At 33.7% G+C, this 21,679-nt stretch overlaps 1 protein-coding gene and 1 non-coding gene across 2 annotated transcripts; one reads left to right on the top strand and one right to left on the bottom strand.

Moving 5' to 3' along the window:
• The first annotated feature begins 14,787 nt into the window (after window positions 1-14,787).
• Window positions 14,788-20,168, top strand: LOC132046444 (calcium-dependent protein kinase 18). Its single transcript, XM_059437071.1, has 12 exons — window positions 14,788-15,523; window positions 16,527-16,657; window positions 16,775-16,816; window positions 16,914-17,025; window positions 17,107-17,185; window positions 17,355-17,524; window positions 17,775-17,901; window positions 18,217-18,332; window positions 18,431-18,538; window positions 18,683-18,745; window positions 19,151-19,324; window positions 19,534-20,168. The coding sequence occupies exons 1-12, from the start codon at window positions 15,104-15,106 to the stop codon at window positions 19,693-19,695; spliced, it is 1,704 nt and encodes a 567-aa protein (XP_059293054.1). The 5' UTR covers window positions 14,788-15,103; the 3' UTR covers window positions 19,696-20,168.
• Window positions 20,169-21,221: 1,053 nt separating this feature from the next.
• Window positions 21,222-21,295, bottom strand: TRNAI-AAU (transfer RNA isoleucine (anticodon AAU)). Its single transcript has one exon. It is a non-coding gene; the product is annotated as a tRNA-Ile (tRNA).
• Window positions 21,296-21,679: the final 384 nt, after the last annotated feature.

The following is a 21,679-nucleotide window of genomic DNA, read 5'->3' as shown; positions in this document are numbered from 1 at the left end:
ACATGTACGTAATGGGGCACATTTAAACCTCAATTATGTATCTTGGGTTCACATTTGGGTACATATGACCAGCCTACTAAGAAAAGAAAAAAGTAAAAGAGGCTCTAGCTAAAGGCAGGTTTTGTTGTCCAGGGAAGTGAGAAGAGCTATAAAAATAAAGGGGGGAATGGGTGCGTAAGGGAAAAGTTTTAATATGTGCCTTTTTTTGTGCAACGAAAAAGTGCATCTTACACTTTTTGGTCCACATATTTTAAGTTCACTTTTTTATCATATAAAAAGGAATCTCACACAATTAATGTCAGCTGTGTGAGACACATATTAAAATTTTTCGTGCGTAAGACATGAAAAATGAGGAACATCTCAAAACAAATCCTAAAAAGAAAAGAGTTTATAAGTTATATATATATATATATAGGTAAGAAATTTTACAGTATCAGATCACATTTATCTATTAGAATAGATAACTTGTCTTAGTTTTAAAATCACAAATCACACATTTTACGGAGATTTACCTGTAGATGTTACGTACCACACAAAAAAAAAAAAAAAGGTAGAACAGAACTATCCAACTCATAAAATGATAAACTCTCACTCTTTTGCTGTGTGAAAGGGAATTTAAATAAAGGAGTGTGAAAACAGAAAGATGGGACTTTCTATTTTTTTATTTTTTAAATTTGGACCATTTCTTGATTTGTGCAATGGAGAGTTTTGGATGTACAACATGTTTAATCAGAGTCAACTCAATTTAATTAGAAAGTGTATCATGCTCGAAGAGGTTATTTCATCAACCTCTACAGAAAGTCAGGAAGGTCTCAACCTTTAAAATGATCAAAGCTTTACATTTTCGTAGCCTATAAATAGTGGCAGAATAATTAAAGACCCTTCTAAATTAGATGCGTTTTATTCCGATCTCGCTAAACTATTAATATTGTGATTACCCTACTGAACTTGGCTATATTATAGCCTTTATCGCCTAGACACTGATGTGGCAAAGAGCGTTATATAATTTATTTATAAAGATTTTTATAGTTTTTGAATATCTAAATTGTAATTTAAAACATTCAATTAATCTAATACTCCGTACAATTTAGTTTCAAAATAAGTCAAATAAATTTTCGAGTGCGAAACATGACAACTAATATCGGACAGAGGATGTATATATTAATGAATTGTATACATTATCTCATCCAAAAGTTCTAGTACGTTTTTAAATGGTTTAAAATACTTTAAAAGTGAGAATATAGGGTACAATTTCTGCCATCTCTGAGATGGTCAAACAACGCGCCGTTGTGTAAATGAAAGCAGCAGGACTTAATGATTTGGTCTTCTTTTGCGTTTCTATAGATGACAATGATGTAAATTTTTATTTTCACCGTCGTGTTTATTTTATATTATCATCTAAAGATAAACGTAAAAGTAAAGGACAAATGTGTACCAAGCGTTTGCAGTCAAGTCAGTCTACTAGTAGTTGTTTTGTCAGTCATGAAGTCTTTTTGATTAAAGGCTTTGGAATATTGTGGCAAAAGTGCTAGTTTCTGCAATTTTACATTATTCTAAGTGTGAACGCTTCTTCGATTAAGTAAGATCCCATGGCATGCAGGGTTGAGATTAGTGAGAAGATACTCTGACTTAAAAACTCGATTTTGTTTTATTAGTTCATTCATTGTACTCATTTTTCTAAAACTACTACTTCTTTTTTAGTTTGTAGTATATACCGACTTTGTCTAATCCGTCTCGTCTGCTTCTAACAATTTAAATATGGTTCACGTCCATTGATACTCCAAATTCATGTATTTAATTTGTTCACACGTATAACATCCTGTGAATATAATGCATTTGTTAACACAAGTTCCTTATTTAATTCAAATCTATATTGTAGAGCATATTCTTATTACTTTTAGCAAAAAACATCTTATGTTTTAAGATGTAATTACCTTTACTGATTTACTTTTTAGTTTGTTTTTTTTATATTTATTTATTTATTTTATTTCATTTTTTAATTTTTTTTTTTTAATATTTTTTTATTTCTTCTTTTAATTTCTTATTATTTTTATTTTTAAAATGAAAGGAAGCAATGAAATACACTATTTTGCTAGCCGCAATATCCTAACTCTATAAGAGCAGCTTTAACTCCATCTATAACTCACTCGAGGCCCATTGGATTGTTACGAGTAGAACACGCTTTGAAAGAATCGATTATAAACGAATCGCCTTATTGGGAATAACATGAACATCTCTCAATACATAAAGTTTTAAAAAAAAAACCATAGAACCTGTTCTAGATAATGATTTTCTAAGTTCTTTATATAGAGATATATGTGTGCATCTAGATTTATAAACTTCAAATTTCTTCCATTGATATACCAGCTTTAATTTGAGATCGAATAACCAAAATGCAATCACTTGGGTTTTGTCCTTCGATTATAAACGGGACATCCAATAAAAAGTTTTAAAAAAAAAAACCATAGAACCTGTTCTAGATAATGATTTTCTAAGTTCTCTATATAGAGATATATGTGTAATCTAGATTTATAAACTTCAAATTTCTTCCATTGATATACCAGCTTTAATTTGAGATCGAATAGGCAATCACTTGGGTTTTGTCCCTTCCGACATACACAATCTATTGGATTTTGCTCCGGAAAAATTATTGGAGAAGTACTTGCTAAGGAATAGTTTTTTGGAAAATTTTCTGGGGATAAACAGAGGGCAACCATGTTATATAAATTTGACACGGGTTTGAATTCTTCTCGACAAAATGTTTCTGGAAAGATTTTCTGAAAACTTCCAAAACTCATACAAGTTGGGTTTTGGATTTTTACAAAAGAGAAATGCTTTCTAAAGCTAGGTTGTGAAATGCATTTCCAAAACCAATCCATATTATATGTTGAACAATGACATCGTCGTATTTTTAATTTCGGAAAAGTTTCCAAAACCTAACCATAAGCCAATTAACACCATTAATTAGAATAACTCAACTTTATCCTAGTTTTTATGACCAGGTCGTTTTGTATCTACTAGAATGGTCATCCCACTGATCAGAATATAGAAGTTAACTACTTGTATAGTTCAACTTGGAAAGTCTTTAAAGAAGATGATTTGTACTTGCAAATACATGTGGAAAATTTGAACTTTTCCAATAGACTAGGTCAATACTTGTGCCAAAGACAGGGACTTTGATGGATGACTCACTCGCAACTTTGATCATGTATACACTCATAAGCAAGTGTGAGATTGGATAATGTGGGCAAGTGGGATTGGGCAGAACCCTCCGGCCTCATTGGTCCACTACTTAAAAATAGGAATTATCGACGAACAAATTCTGTAGCTAAACAATAAAATTCATCGTTAATCCTATTTAGTGATGGATTATTAAAAAATATTTTAGTTACGAGAATTCAGCGACAAATTAGAAACGAAGTTTATAGCTAATTTCAATTTTTTTTAGGAGTCATGGATTGTGTAAATATTTAAATTCAATTTGATGGTGACTCTTACTCGTTCTATCACTATAGTATTGTTCTATTGAGTTGTACTCTAATTTCCACTATCAATAATTAGGATAGTTGATCACCCAGGCCCCATATTCAATAATTAGGATATTCGATCATTTAACCCTAAGAGAGCCGTGTTAATACTTAGTACTTCTCTAGCGTGTTGGAGGATTAGAAGACAACTGCTAGATGTTTGAGAATTTGACGAATATAAGCGAAAATAAATCCTATTCTGTTGTATTATTTTCTTATAGTTTAGTAGTTGATATTTCCATTTCTACTAATTAAAGTGGTAGTTAAACTTCTTCAATCACCTTTATTTAAATCGCTAACATTTGGTCACTTTACACATCCCTTATCTAACTCTTGTCGATAGACTATAATTGAGCAATGGGCATTTTTGTTTGTCCTTTCTCACCATCTATACGGAGTGTGTCTTTGTTTAGAATTAAAGAGCTTAGTTAACTAAGTACACTGCATACTTATAAGTCGTTAGAATTCTTACGGAAAATACTCGATCACGAACACTTTAACGAATTCACATACCTTGAGGCATGTCAATTAAGACACTGTCCTTAAGGATATTTCACCCGGTATGGGTGTATCCCCCAGAATCCAACAAGCTCTTCTAGTACAAAACTAGGAGCCAGAATCTAACAAAGATTTAACTAAAAGAAAAACCCAGCACTTCAAAAAGAAAATCGGAAGAGGAAAGTTTGTTTCTTGGTTTTTTCACTCTCTAGATGAACACACATAAGATAGTATGTATAGTGTAAATCCCAAAGAAGAGAATTGATTATCTGCAATAAAAAGCCATAAAGGCTATGAATTCAATTGTCAAAATAAAATAAGAAATAATGCTTAATCAAGGCCATTGAATGGCTGGAAATAAACGTTTGGCAACAGCCAATTGTTATCATAATCGTAAGCCATGACATGAAAATGACATGAAAATTGTTTTTGAGATATTAACAAATATTTTTTCAACAACCCCACTATCTCAAAAAGAATAATAAGAAATGGAATGAATTAAGAAGTTTTGCTGGGTTTTATCACATGAGTACAATCCATCGAATCTGGTGTCTCGTAGACTATGAATCAGATCTAGATAAAATAAGATTATCTTTACAGAACAATTGGTGAAGTTAGAACTTTATGAAGCAAGAATTCTTTTATAATTATTCCATCACATTATACTCACACAATCTTTGTCGTTATCGCGGTTTTACACTAAGAGGCTATGCACGTGTCCTGGTTTTCATGAGTGCTCTAGAAATCTGTCACAATTTCATAGGAGCGGCACCACCCCACACTCATATAGGTCCACCCATCAAGTGTATTCTGCAGAGCAATACACCACCTATAAAGGATATGGTAATGGATTAAGAGTTTATAGCTCAACCTCACTTTACCTTGCAGCATATTACACTATATTAGAACACCATAGGAAGGGACATAATTTAATAGTGCACTTTTGATCAACTAATGACTTGTTATTACCCATATGAACCTAATTCATGGGATCTCCAATCACATAGGTTGGTTTACCATCATTGTTAATCTTCTCAATTGACAAAAAAAGTCTCATTCCCCTCGATATTTTTTTTAGTCCTGTAAATCGGCCAAATTCACCTCAGACTTCACTTATATTACTTATCACACAACAGTTTCTTTATCATATTATGTTGACACAAAAATATTGATTTTCTCACAATCTAAATATTTACTAAGAAGTATCTTAGCCTCATTGTCAGCCAACTCCAAAGCACAAAGTCAAACTTCATTATGATTTATTTGGCTAATTTTCATATTATTACACACCCACAAATGATTAACACATAACCACTAATGTATTTTGAGATCTGCTTTAACATCATTGTATCTCTCTAGTACAATGGAAAATCCACTACATCCAATATCATAATTTTGGTGCCTCTCAAATGTTACTTTTCAGAATAGAAGTAATTTCATCATCAAATGATATATAGTATCTCCTCAAATATTTATTTTCAATAACATTTTGAATAACAAGACCGAGTCAAATATTATCACTTTTAAAATATTCTCTCAACATAACTCTAGTAAGACACCGTAACCCCCACATTTTCAAAAATTTTAAGATAGGGGAATAGTATTTTTATAACTTATAAGAGGTATTACTAATTTCTCATAAGACATTTCATCTTACAAATAACAAGCTAATAATATAACTTCACCAAATAATTATACTCACACTATGTCATCATCAACAAATATTTTAAGAAAACAATATGAGAAAAGTAAGTATCAATACTAATACTTTCATCATTAGTTTAAAAAATAGTAAGCACAAATAAACCATGGTTACAGTATGCCTGACAAAAATATCATTTTGGTTGACACAAACTTATCACACTCAAATAAAACTTTCACTCCAGTTTTTTTTCTTTTTCAAATGTGAGTTTAAGAACTTTTCCTTTTCAAGTACTACAAGTTCTTGAATCACCAAGATAAATATATCATTCTTCTTTTTCAACTAGGGTTTAAACCACAAAATTATTTGTTAGCACAAAAATGCTCAGTAACACCGTCTAACACCCAATCTCTCACATTAAGCAAAAGATTCGCTTAAGAAATGACCACAACATTTATATCATTCGCTTGATCAAATTATTTTTTCTTAGTAGGATTATCAATTCTCAAAATCTTCTTCTACATTTAGGAATATATGGCTTAATTTTCCCCACACAAAACAATTGTTATTTCCATTAAAAACTAGATAATCAATATTCAGAATATCATTGAATATCACCAACCAAACAATATTGGACAATCTCAGATTAATTTTTCCTTTGAGCAAACACACTTCAATTACAAGTTATATATCAAGATATATTATAATGTACACGAAAAAAGATCAGCTGAAGAACGACATGCTTCATATTAATTATTTATTACATAATATGCTAATTATTACTGGAGATCAAAATTTAAAGAAGAACCATCCAATTAAATTAAAAAAACCGGTGAAATAAAAAATGTGGACAAGGTGCCATGTCTACAGATATACTCCGTGGAGTAACATACTATCAAGTCTCAAGGACCTTATCATAATATTTTCTATTACTTTTTAGTATCCCTTTGAGATATCAATACATTAGTTATCCAGTAACAAATTTTTGCCACAAAATATCAGTATTGAAAAACTAAAAAATTTGCCAGTGTTATGCTAAAGTCTTTTGGTATCTTTCATATTCAAATATCAAAGTAGTCTCTTAAACAAATAAATTGTTATGCGAGAAATATCCTTAAGATTTTTGGAAATCTTACGAAAAATACTCGATCACAAACACTTTAACGAATTCTGTTAATGTATAGGAAATATAGTTAAACAGTCAATGACAATTCTGTAAATAAATAGACTGTTTGAAAGTTAGTTACTTGGTTCACAAAGTTAGTTATTTAACCAACTTGTGGTTAATTAGTTAGAGAGATTATGAGCTGTAGATTAGATGATTCTAGAAGCTAATCTCACTTGTATATATATATCATACATCTCATTATGTACAACACAACTTGAATTACATAGAATAAGATTCATTTCTTTATTTTCTTAATCTCAACTGTTTCAGTTTCTTCTTCTTCTTTCTTTTCTTCTTTTCTCATTCTCTCATTCATGGAGTTCATATTGAACTCTGATTAAGATCATGGTATCAGAGCCTGAACAATCTGATTAAGTTGTTCGTGGAAAAGTAACTAAAAACTATCTCCAAAATTCCGCTAAGAGGAATAGTTATTCTGCTGTTAACATTTTCTGTTTTCTGGTTTCTTTAAGTTTCTGAAAATTCTATCTAAAGTTCTTGATTCAAGATGACTCTTAATGGTGAGGTTCATGTTAATGGATCATCTGGTACAAATGCAACTCAAACACAGACTGAGAACAACATAAACAACACAAGATCACAACCAATTCAAGGACCAAAGGATCATAGTCACCCTCTATATCTGAATAAGACTGATGTAAGTGGAATATCCCTCATTTCTTTTCAACTGAATGGTGCTGAGAATTACTTTGTGTGGTATGGATCCATGAGACTAGCCTTCTTAGGAAGAAACAAACTAGGACTAGTAAATGGAAGGTGGAAGAAAGAAAAATTTGGAGAAGAAATGTGGGAGCAATGGGAGAGGGTAAATGCAATAGTTCTATCTTGGTTGGTGAATGCTATTTCTAGTAATCTGTTGAGTGATGTGGTGTATGCTATTAATGCTTGGTCTGTGTGGGAAGATTTAAAAGAAAGATTTGATAAAATAAATGGTTCAAGAACTTTTGGATTACACAGAGAAATTGGAACACTGTCACAAAGGTACAATGTCTGTGTCAATGTATTTCACTAAGCTGAAAGGACTATGGAATGAATTTGAATCTTTTGTGCCATCACCTGTATGCGAATATGAAAAATCAAGGGATTTCCTGTTGTATCTTCAAAAGCTGAAGATGTATCAATTTTTGATGGGGCTAAATGAAACTTACACTCAAGCAAGAAGCCAAATCTTGATGATGAACCCACTACCTTCTGTGAACCAAGCCTATGCCATGATTGCAAATGATGAAGGGCAAAAGGCAATTGTGACAAATTCTGTAGGCTTATTGGGTGAAGGACCTAGTCAACATGATCCTGCAACTATGTATTCAGCTAGACTTAGTACTATTGGGGTTCAAGATCAGAAGTACAAGAAGGATTACAACTTGCAGTGTGATTTCTGTAAGATGAAAGGGCACACCAAGGATCAGTGTTACAAACTAGTGGGATATCTTCCAAACTTTAACAAGAAAAGGAAATTTGGTCCTGGTGGTCATGGAGGATCAAATGCTTATAATGTGCAAGTTGAAAGTAGTGTTAATTAAGGAGGAGGTGGAAAGTTTGGTCCTCTAAATGGCACAAATACCGGTGGCATGATAGGTCAAGAACATGTGATGGCAAATGTGGCAGTACTGTATCAAAGACTAGAGAATGGTGGACTAAAACCAAATGATGGCCATGAATCAACCCCAACCTGGAAACTGTGTGTTTACAAGAGAACAATATGATCAAATTCTCCAAATATTGCACAAATCTAGCAATGGCGGAAACACTTCTGCAAGTGCAAATGCTGTTGGTACATCTTATGACAACTCAGGTAAAGGGTCAGGTATCATAAAATCTTTCCTAGTAACTAGCAATTCAACAGATTGGATTATAGATACAGGAGCAACTAATCACATGGTTTATAGTATAGACATGTTAAACAAGTCATTTGTCACGAAAAATGCTAATCCAAAGAAAGTTTATCTGCCTAATGGTGATATTGAATTAGTAACTCACATAGGTGATAGTTCTATTTCTGCACAAAACATACTGAAAGATGTGTTCTTATTGCCTCAGTTAAAATATAATCTAAAGTCAGTATCCAAGGCCACTAAGAACTGCACTGTGTAGCTTTATTTTTTCCTGATTTTTGTATTTTTTAGGACCTCTCAAGTGGAAAGGTGATGGAGATTGGTAGAGTGGAAGATGGACTTTACTTACTCAATCAACAAACTAAAAATCTTGGAATTAACCTAGCTACTAGTTCTACAGAACACTCTACTACAGAACATGATATTGTGCATTTTACTTCTTTAGATATTGAACTGTGGCATAAGAGATTTGGCCATGTATCTTCACATGTACTTAGAGCCCGTTTGGCTTAGCTTATAAGTTGCTGAAAACATATTATAAGCTGTTTTCAGCTTTTTTGAGTGTTTGGTTGGCCAGCTTATAAGCCATTTTGTGCTTAAAATAAGCTCAAAAAATAATAATTGGGCCCGTTTGGCTTAACTTAAAAAAATAGCTTATCAACTGAAAACAGCTTATAAGCTGCTATTTTTAAGCCCATCCAAACAGGCTCTTAGTAAAATGTTACCATGCAAAATAGGAAATACAGCAGAAGTGATAGATAAGTGTAGGATTTGCTTTTGTGCTAAACAAACTAGATTTTCATTTCCTACAGCTACTATAAAAAGCAGTTCTAGTTTTGATCTTGTTCATATGGACATATGGGGTCCTTATAAAACTCCTACCTTTGATGGAAATAAGTACTTTCTTACAATAGTAGATGACTACACAAGGATGACATGGATATACTTGCTAAAATTAAAATCTGATGCTTGTGCTACTATTCAATATTTTCTTACTTATGGGAAAACTCAGTTTGGGAAAAGTGTCAAAATATGCAGAACTGATAATGGTACTGAGTTTGTGACTCTTTATTCAAATCTCTAGGAATAATTCATCAAAGAACATGTGCCTATTCACCGAGTGGCAGAGAGAAAACATAGGAACATATTAGAAGTAACTAGAGCCTTAAGATTACAAGATGAAATTCCTGTTAAATTCTGGGGACACTACGTTCTTATAGCTGTATACATCATAAATAGACTACCATCATAAGTAATTGGTGTTTCACCATATCAGAAACTGCTTAACAGAAAACCATCCCTCATACATTTCAAAGTGCTTGGTTGCTTATGCTATGCAAAAATAGTAAATCAAACTGATAAGCTGCAGTCTAGAACAAAACCAGCTATATTCATACGGTACTCAGAAGTGCATAAAGGGTAAATCTTGTATGATCTACAAAAACACACATTCTTCATTAATAGAGATGTTATATTTAAGGAAACTAAATTTTCTTTTAAAACAAAGCCTGCTGAGCCTCTTATTTTCACTCATATAGAAGCTACAGTTTTTGATGATGTACTTAAGCTACAGTTTTTGATGATGTACTTACTTCAAATGACTTAGATGTTGTGCAGTATAATACTCATGCACTTGATGGTGAGGACACACACACCATAACTCCACAGGAAGCTGAATCAATAACTCAAAATCCAGTTGTGTCTGATCAAACCATGCTGATAGCATCACCTCAACAAGAGGCTCAAATGATAGATCATCCTATTCAAGCAATACAACAAGATGCTCAAATAGTAGATCAGCCTAGTCAAGCAATACAACTACCACACCAAGAAGTACCTAGGCAACTCAGAAACGTTCAGACAAAAGCATCAACAAGGGAGAAACAACGTCCTATTTGGATGAAGGATTTCATATCCCTTACCACCATTCAAAAGGATATCAAATATCCAATTTCTGACTCTATCTCATATGAACATATTTCTCCTAAATATCAAGCTTATTTAACTGCTTTCTCTGCTGTTGCAGAACCAAAAAATTATACAGAATCAAGTAAAGATCCTAAATGGATATAAGCAATGAAAGAAGAGATAGATGCTCTTCAAAGCAACAATACATGGACAGTCACAACACTGGCAGAAGGAAAAAGACCAATAGGATGCAAATGGATATATAAAATCAAGTACAAAGCTGATGGGGAGATTGAGAGATTCAAAGCAAGATTGGTGGCAAAAGGTTATAGTCAACAATAAGGTATTGACTACTAAGAAACCTTCTCTCCTGTGGTCAAAATAGTGACTGTATGGACAGTCTTATCTATTGCAGCCTCAAGACATTGGCACATCCATCAAATGGATTTGTACAATGCATTTCTTCAAGGTGATTTGAATGACGAAATTTACATGGACCTGCCACAAGGATTTAGTATCCAGGGGGAATCTAGACCAATGTGCAGGCTTACCAAATCCTTGTATGGTCTAAAACAGGCTCCTAGGCAATGGAATGCCAAACTAACAGAAGCACTGACAAAGTTACAGTTCACTCAGAGTCAACATGATCACTCTTTGTTCACAAAGAAGACAGGAAAAGTAACTGTGATGATACTTATATATGTAGATGATATGTTGGTGACAGAAGATGACTTGAATATAATTGAAAAAATAAAACTGGCCCTCAAGCAGGTGTTCAAGATGAAACATCTAGGTGAACTCATGTATTTCCTTGGTATAGAGTAATAGTGGCATTCTTATGCAACAGAGAAAATACTCACTTAAGTTAATCTCTGAATTTGGTTAATCAACATCCAAACTAATGAGTACACCTATGGACACAAATGTGAAGCTTACTACTAAGGAATATGATGATCAGTTGGAAGACAAGGGTCCAAAAGATCCACTATTAGCAGATGTTAGTGCATATCAGAGATTGATTGGCAAGTTATTATACTTAACTGTGACTAGGCCTGACATAGCATTCAGTTTCCAAACACTGAGTCAATATCTTCAACAGCCTAAAAAATCTCACATGGATGAAGCAATAAAAATTGTGAAATACATCAAGTCACAACCAGGATAAGGAATCCTTATATCTAGTGCACCTATTAAAAGTGTAACTGCCTACTGTGATGCTGATTGGGTAGCCTGCTCACACACCAGAAAATCTGTGTCAGGCTACTTGATCAAACTTGGTCAATCATTGATATCATGGAAATCAAAGAAATAGACAACTATATCTAGAAGTTCAGCAGAGTCTGAATACAGGAGCATGGCTTCATCTGTTTCAGAATTCACATGGATTCTTAGTCTATTAAAGGAACTAGATTTCAAGATTGCTGTCTGTCAAGCTATTTAGTGATAGCAAATCACCCTTGCAAATAGCAGCCAACCCTGTGTTTCATGAAAGAACAAAACACATAGAGATTGACTGTCATTTCATTAGGGGGAAAATTCAGCAAGGTCTAATCCAAACTCAATACATCTCAACCAAGGAGCAACCAACTGATATCCTTACTAAAGGATTATCTAGAGTACAACATCATCTTCATAACTCCAAGTTAGGTGTCTTAGACATTTTCATAGGACCTAACTTGAGGGGGACTGTTAATGTATAGGAAATATAGTTAAACAGTCAATGGCAATTCTGTAAATAAGTAGATTGTTTGAAAGTTAGTTACTTGGTTCACAAAGTTAGTTATTTAACCAACTTGTGGTCAATTAGTTAGAGAGATTATGAATTGTAGATTAGATGATTCTAGAAGCTAATCTTACTTGTATATATATCTCATACATCTCATTATGTACAACACAACTTGAATTACATTGAATAAGATTCAGTGATTCATTTTCTTGATCTCAACTGTTTCAGTTTCTTCTTCTTTCTTTTCTTCTTTTCTCATTCTCTCGTTCATGGAGTTCATGTTGAACTCCGATTAAGATCAAATTCACATAGCTTGAGGCATGTCAATTAAGCATGTCAATTAAGACACTATCCTTAAGAATATTTCACCTGGTATGGTTGTATCCCCCAAAATCCAACAAGCGCTTCTAGTACAAAACTAGGAGCTAGAATCTAACAAAGATTTAACCAAAAGAAAAACCAGCACTACAAAAAGAAAATCGGAAGAGGAAAGTTTGTTTCTTGGTTTTCTCACTCTCTAGATGAACACACATAAGATAGTATATATAGTGTAAATCCCAAAGAAGAGAATTGATTATCTGCAATAAAAAGCCATAAAGGCTATGAATTCAATTGTCAAAATAAAATAAGAAATAATGCTTAATCAAGGCCGTTGAATGGCTGGAAATAAACGTTTGGCAACAGCCAATTGTTATCATAATTGTAAGCCATGACATGAAAATTATTTTTGAGATATTAACAAATATTTTTTCAACATAAGTTATCTTTAGTTAGGCAAACTTCTTTGCATATCACTGACTGTCTCTCCCTCCTTTCTAAAGTTTTCAAATAAGTAGCACATTTAGAAGGGTGTTAGCACTAAATTCATTATACTTTTATAATTATGAATTCTAAATGTTAATTTTTGTTAATGTTTTAATTATATTTCACACATACTTTATATTTTGTATAAAATATATTGGATTCAATTGAACCCAGAAAAGGTCATCTACCTCTGTATGTACTTGCAGGGACGGTTATGCTCTACTAATGTCATTATTACGATTAATTAAAAAATGTAGTGTATACTTCAACGTTTTATTTCTTTTCCTTTTTATTCCTGTGGTGGACCGCGAGGCATTTTCGTACTATGTACTCTGTAAAATGCTTTGTTTATGATGTTTTCAAACTTTAGTTTATTGACCATGAGTTTCTTCCTGATTCTGATGCATTAAATGTGTTATACTGGTGTCCTTAGAAAATAAAACTCATATTAAGTTGATGGTTAAGACTGCACTACGAATTGATTTCTTTTTCTTTACTATATGGTTATTACTTTTCTATTATGTTGCATCAGAGATTCTGAAGGTAGCCAGCATTATGGTGTTTCACTACGTGATCAGCAAGAAATTGAAAAGGATTGGACTAGTCATTTCACATGTTAATTTAATTTGTGCATTGATAAATATACTCAAAGAACGTTTTAAAGTAATTGTTGAAAAGTTAATACTATATAAACCATACAAAACCCACATTAATGAGTAGTTAGATGTATTAGAGAGTTATCAAAATTGTAAATAGTTCTATAAGTAATACACCACTACTTAGTAGTGAAATGGGGTCAAATATTTTGGGATGTATAGAAAAAGTATCATAGACATACTCACATACAAAGTGCTGAAGCGCCATTCATCTTGCGGTGAGACAATGAGAGGCTATTGCATGTGAAAAATGTTTCTATCAAATGGATTAGGCTTAAGTCATTTTACTGGTTGTCAATTTTTTGTTTATAACCAACGGGATCAATTCTTTATACCCAACCTTTTGGAAAGTTGACAAATTAATGTCTTTGTATTGGGATGTTTGCAGCACATCTTTAAGGAACAAATTTATTCTAACAGTTTGGCACACATTTCGATTAATTTCAATGATACCTACTGTCCCAATAAAAAAACCATATGCTAGTATTCTTAATTATTATCGCTGAAATTTGAATTTGAAAATTTTATGATTTTCAATCAATTTCATTGATCAATAGATCACACCTTTTAATACAAACGTATTTATATGTAAAGTAGGCATCCAAATGAATCTAGGAACTTATTCTAAATTGTGCATTTGGATCTGATTGTAATTGTCTTGGGTGCATTTTGTATTGATTTTAACTTTTTGGTACATTTTGTACATATATGTAGCATTATACGTATTATATTCCCACGTTATTTTGCATTATAAATTGTTTTATATTCCCAATGTTATTTTGATTACGATAAGCCCGAAACGTTTACAGTCTCATCTTTGCCTTTTCTAGTAGTCCTCGCACCAAAATTCTCCACGTGCGTGTGAAATACATCCCTGATGAGGGGGAACACACTGGTAATTCTAGAAGGAAAACACCAAAAATCTCACGTATATTTTCCTTTTTCCAAGGTTAGTTCCTATAGGGCAAAAAAAAATTGAACACAGAAAAATCTCACAGAGGCCATTACAAAGAAAATATTAGATACAGAAAATCAAAAGTGTAAATTTTCAGTTTTCTCCCTCCATTCTCTAAACTGAAAAATAACAAATAAGAGGGCTTATGCTTCTTCAAAAAAAAAAAAAAAAGTATCATTTGACCATAACCAATGGTCCATCACCTCCCCTCTCCTTCTTCCTTTCTTCCTCCTATCTCCTTCAATCTTTCCTCTTATATCTCTTTATCTCTTTCATTCTCCCCCATTTAATTTCTCCCTTCTCCCTATATTATCCATAATCTTGAAGAAACTTGCATAGGATTTTATATATTCATACCTCAAAATGGGAAATATCTGTTTTTCTAGCTCAAAAGTTAGTGGTTCTAATAGCAACACCCCCTCCACAACCACCACCAACACAGCCACCGTGAATGGAAACCACAACAGGAGGAGCCGAGCCAATCCACCTTCTACAACCAGAGTTGCATCAAGAAAACCAGAGGGCTCTCATAAAAATAAACACAAAGCTAAAGATAACCACAAACAACCTAGGAATTCTCAGCAAAATGTTAAGAACAATTCAAGAAAGCAAAGTGGGGTTATTCCTTGTGGGAAAAGAACGGATTTTGGGTATGATAAAGATTTTGATAAGAGGTTTACAATTGGCAAGTTGTTGGGTCATGGCCAATTTGGATACACATATGTTGCCACAGATAAGTCTAATGGAGATCGCGTGGCTGTCAAGAGAATTGAGAAGAAAAAGGTTCTCTTTTTTTTTTCCTTTTCTTTTCTATATCAAATTATTGCTTTCTTTATATTTTCCTCCTTCGAACCTTAAAGTCCTTATGGAGTTATGAAGTGCATCAAATTGGGAATATTGTCTAATATGTATGTCAGGGTTGTGAAACCTAATTATAGTTTCAAGTCTTTCTTGTGAATCAGTTTTAAATATCTTGATTGACTTTGGTTGACTGGTTAAAGTGTGGATTCTAACAGAGATGCTCAAAATGGTTTATGCTGCTAGAGCAGAATATCCACAAACCACTAAAATGAAAGGGCTTCGCTTGCTTTTTCCCTTTTTATTTTAAGTTGATGTCTCTATTTATTTGGTTCAAATAAGTGTGTTTTTATACCTTTTGTGCTTACACAGGACTATCTTCTGCTAAATTTTGAGATACCAACTTAAGCTGTAGTTCATTCTTATAGATTGCTAACGGGGTGAAGCTACGCTTTCATATCTCGAAAACTATAGGTTTATGGAAGCTGTTTGAATAGTGAAGGTGGTTGTGGTCCACACAACACTGGACCTTTACCTTCCATCGAATTAATGCTAAGGTTGTTATAATATACAGTTTAATGCAAAATGACTTCCGCAGCCTGGTTTGAAGAGAGCTGGTTTCTAGTCAATAGGCATTTGTAGCTTCTTCGGTTTCTGATGGACTTGTACTGCATAAGTGTTGGTTATTAATGGTGATGGCTCTATTTTTTTCTCTGTCGGTCTTTTATGGATCAAAACTATTCTTTTGGTGAAAGGTTCTTCCAGCTTTGTTTTCCCTATATATAATCGCTTCACACCAGTTAAGATGTGATCACCCTTCTGGAATAATGGGGCTACTCACGCAAACATGAATACTTGCATATGTTTCTCGTTTAGAAGCTTGTTAAGTTTTAGTACAATTTCATGATCAATTACCTTGTCTTGAACTTCTTCTTGTTCCAAATTATTACAGTAAAACTATACCTATAACTCTAATGTACTGTTGCAGATGGTTGTTCCAATTGCAGTTGAGGATGTGAAACGAGAAGTCAAGATATTGAAGGCCTTAGCCGGTCATGAGAATGTCGTCGAATTCTATAATGCATTTGAGGATGATAACTACGTTTACATCGTAATGGAGTAAGTTTTTCATTATTAAGAGCTCTGTTTTGGATTCCAAAAGTCCAAGTTATGTCCCTATGATTGATTATGCTATCTAATGGTAAGTTAATAGATTACAAATTTGTTTTCCTCTAGGTTATGTGAGGGTGGAGAACTCTTGGACCGCATTTTGGCCAAGTAAGTAGTATGAACTAGGTTTAGTTAATCAATCCTATAATTTATTTCGTGTTAATAAAAATTCTTATATGTGTTACGGATAATTTCCTTTGATCAGAAAGGACAGCCGTTATACCGAGAAAGATGCAGCAATAATTGTACGTCAGATGCTAAAAGTTGCCGCTCAATGTCATTTACATGGTTTGGTGCATCGTGATATGAAACCTGAGGTCTGCAAGAAGTTATGTACTTCCTTTGGCTTATTCATGCTGCTTGATGTTGCTTTTCTTACACACATTTCTTTCTTGTAGAATTTTCTCCTTAAATCTACAAAGGAGGATTCACCATTAAAGGCCACAGACTTTGGTCTTTCAGACTTCATAAGACCAGGTGATTCGATGTCCACAAATCTATTGAATGACATTTTAATTTAAACTCATTTTGCTATGGTATATGGATTTCAAGTCCTCATAAATCTGTTAAAGTCGTCAATGATGTAGCGTATTTGTGGTTCTTCCTCAGATTGTAAAAACTTATAACTGAAAACATTAAAATGCAGGGAAGAAATTCCAAGATATAGTTGGCAGTGCATATTATGTAGCCCCAGAGGTATTAAAGCGTAGATCAGGACCTGAATCAGATGTGTGGAGTATTGGTGTAATTACATTCATTTTGCTCTGTGGCCGTCGGCCCTTCTGGGACAAAACAGAGGATGGAATATTCAAGGAGGTGAGCTGCTTACATTTTATTCTTATTTATCTTCAGTTGGGTAATATTTCTAAATAGTTTTTTTTCTTTGAAAATTATGGAAGGCATCTTTGAATAGTTTTTGTCTTGGTTAATGTTTGTTTGGAGAAAATCTTATTCAAAAGTGTTATTTTATTCCATTGAGATGTTTAACTTAGTCTTTTTCATGTTTGGCAAATTCTCTGTGCTTTAGCTGATTTACCATTGTTTCTAACTCTGGTTCTACTATAAGGTCCTACGAAACAAGCCTGATTTTCGTCGCAAGCCATGGCCAACTATAAGCAACAGTGCTAAAGATTTTGTGAAGAAATTGTTGGTGAAAGATCCTCGTGCTAGACTTACTGCTGCCCAGGCCCTATGTAAGTAATAGTATTCTGATTTAGTACAACTTTTTTAAGTGATGTTTAAGTTTTACAAAGACCAAGCATGATTCATCAGAGAAGTAGCTCAAGGTCCAAAAGATTCGTATGCTGAATTTGTCAATTTTGAATCACTTACGTCATTAGCAATGTTTGGCGTTGGATGTCCATTTTGGCTATCAGTTCTGGCTAAACAGCTTCCATGTTTTTGATAACTTATTGGACAACTTTCAGATGTTACTAATGTCCTCATCACCTTTAAATTGTTGATAGAATGAACTATGTTTTTCAAACTGATATGTTCGAACATTTCAGCGCACCCATGGGTCCGTGAAGGAGGTGATGCATCTGAGATTCCACTGGACATTTCCGTCTTGTCCAACATGCGACAGTTTGTCAAATACAGTCGATTAAAACAATTTGCTTTACGGGTAACTTCATAGCTTTCTTATTTTCTTAGACTTTTCTGTGGCTAAGTCACAATAAAATGTATAGAACATTAACTTCACACAATTTCATTATCTGGCAGGCATTGGCTAGCACACTTGATGAGGAGGAGCTGGCAGATGTCCGTGATCAGTTTGCTGCAATTGATGTGGATAAAAATGGTGTCATTACCCTTGAAGAAATGAGACAGGTATTTCCCATCTATCACTCTAGTTAGTTCCTTCCTGTACAGTTCTCTAAAGTTTCTGGCTAAAATCATGAGCACTTATATTCCTGTCTTGCAACAAAGTCTTGTGTAATATGTTATGTCTTACGGCATCCAATTTTAATGCAGGCCCTTGCCAAGGATCTCCCCTGGAAGATGAAAGAATCACGGGTTCTTGAGATTCTTCAAGCGGTAAGCTCACTTATCTAGGAATGAAGCATAGCACTGTAATATGACATGTGATAAATGATTAAGTTATTGCTATTCAATGACTGCTATGGCTTCAAGATGGAACTTGTTTGCAACCAATTTAGTCCCTACTACTCTGAGAAGGAATAAGGAAAGAAAAGGCCAAACGCGCCAAACAGCCATCCAGAAAAAGGCAAACAAAAAAAAAATGAAGTAAAAGAAAAAAAGAGAGGATGAGGAATGTGATGTCACACAATAGTTCTATAAATCTGGCTCATGAATCCAAGTGATGATCTTAGGGATTACTCAACAATTGCCAGTGCTCTTTTTCTGCAAATACTTCATTTCCTACAATATGGTTTCTTCTGCTGTTCAAAATCCTGAAGCATTTTTTTCGTTTATTGGCAGATTGATAGTAACACAGATGGGCTTGTCGATTTCCCAGAGTTTGTTGCAGCGACTCTACATGTCCCTCAGTTGGAGGAGCATAATTTGATAAAATGGCAGCAAAGATCGCAAGCAGCTTTTGAGAAATTTGACGTTGATAGAGATGGATTCATAACTCCAGAAGAACTTAGAATGGTTAGTATGTTTCCCAACCCTGCAAGATAAAACAAAACGTCCAGAAGAAAAGAAATACTAAGAGTTGCTAGATACTCATTAAGAACATAAGTCTTTCGTTGATATTTGAAAGCGTGGATCCTCCATAAAGACAGTTTCATATTCTGCTGGAAATATGGTAAGCTCCAACATTCTAACAATGCTCATATCTGGCTTTTACTTATATGCAGCACACTGGCTTAAAAGGCTCCATAGACCCACTGCTAGAAGAAGCAGATATCGACAAAGATGGAAAGATAAGCTTGTCAGAATTTCGTAGGCTTCTAAGAACTGCAAGTATAGGTTCACGAATGGTGACTAGTCCAACCGTCAGAGGCTCTCGGAAAATTTAACTTCATAAAGATATATACATAGACGTGAGTGTTTAGAGATGTGAAAGTTCTCCATGAGAAATTTCAAGTTCTCCATGAGAAATTTCTTTCTCAAAAAAAAAAAAAGTTCTCCATGAGAAATTTTTGTTGGAAAATCATGTTCATTTACGTGTTCTCATGTGCTGTTCCTCTGCTGCCATTCTCTATATGGAGGTCTCTAAGATGAAATGGTATTTTCGAGACCTTTGGCCCCATGGTCTTGTGTAGCCAGCAGCCGCCATGCCAAGAGCAGTTCCTGCAGAATTTGCCAGAAAGGCATTTGGCATGAAGTTGCTTTCTCCTAAACAACCAGCGGCAATGTACGTCATCTGGTTGTTTTATTGTACATTCTTTGTGAGTTTTCTGTGCTTCCCTTTGATAATGTAATACTATGTCATTATAGATTATATCATCGATGATAAATATGTATCATTAGGCCTAAAGGCTATAAATCAGTTGGTAGCACTTTTTTTACAAGCGTGTTATTGTTTTCCAATCAGCTCGTCATACAATTAGATAAATTGATCTTGTTGAGAAATCAATATCTTAATACATAACTTTGAGGGTACCATAATTTGAAAAAGAAATGTTCAGTTTTGTAACTATCTCATGGAAATAATTTACTTGCATAAAATTGATCGTGTCTGAAGACATTCAAGAGTGGAGGGCTTGTAGTCTACCTCATGCCATGTTGGACCTTGTTGCAATTCCCCTGGAATAGTAGAAAGCAAGCCTCTATTTCTAAAATGGCCACCTTGTTTATACGGTCAATTCTACTCTTATAATTATACTTTCCGATATAATATTGACCCACGAGCACGACATCACTTATAGTTTTTGAACTTTTTATTTTAGCATTGAAGTAAGATTCAAAAATTGGATATTCTGGAAGTGTTTTTCTTACACCTATAACCTATTAGGTGCTGAAATTTCAAGTTACTCAATGAAAATCAAATTATCAGCTTACCTTGAATTTAATGTAATGAGTGACCAAGAAAATTTTTCTTTTGGAAATACTTTGGCACTTAATAAGGTGCTTACAGTCTTACACAATATTATGAAACTTTATTTTGGAAGCACTATCACAGAAATCAAAAGTAAACAAAGACTTCATATTGATACTCCACTAATATCTCGATCAGCCCCAGCTTATACATAATGTTTTTGATTAATATGTTTGTAGTTGGTACAGATTATACGTAGTACTATCTGGTTGAGGCATGAGAGAAATTATCAGAGGATTCCTCAAGGGAATTCTACAGAGTAACGTAATAATACTAACAAAGTACGATTAGTGCTCCACCAATTTTACACGCTGCGCAAGTAGATATTGCCCAAATAAAGAAGCTAAGTATTACTCTCAAATCCCAATTCAATGTGAATTTTTCCGTCTTTGGCAATGGTCTAAGCGTTTTAAACTTACTAGGAAAAGATGACAGGTGACTTTGATGCTTCAAATTTAGTTAAGTTTTGGGGTAGAGGAAAACGGAAAATCAGAGTAAAACTTTTGGCCCATGCAGGTCTCGAACCTGCGACCTTCGCGTTATTAGCACGACGCTCTAACCAACTGAGCTAATGGGCCTTTGTTTTTAAGGAAGACATGATTATTTAATAGAACAACATTTTGATATTGAAGGATGAAACTTCATACACCAACATCCTTTAGAACTTATTTCCATCCTATATTCTTACACCCACTTGGAATTGTTAGAATGTATTGATATTATTAAAAATAACTTAGATTTCTTTGAGCAGAGTATCGTATATTTTCAATAAGAATTTAAATAAAATGCTGAAAGATGTAGAGCACAGAAAAAAGAAACAGATTAGATATTACAATAGAGTGGGGCCAAATTATAAGTGAAATACTACAAGTCTAATATGTCAGGCTGGAATTCTCTAGAAGAAAATAATGAGTGGATGCCTCACTGATCTGTTTTTAAAAAAGAAAGTTAATTGTGTCCAA

Source organism: Lycium ferocissimum, chromosome 2 (assembly GCF_029784015.1).
Source record: "Lycium ferocissimum isolate CSIRO_LF1 chromosome 2, AGI_CSIRO_Lferr_CH_V1, whole genome shotgun sequence".
NCBI lineage: Eukaryota > Viridiplantae > Streptophyta > Magnoliopsida > Solanales > Solanaceae > Lycium > Lycium ferocissimum.
Note: the sequence above shows the minus strand (reverse complement) of the source record. Positions and strands in the feature narration are given on the sequence as shown.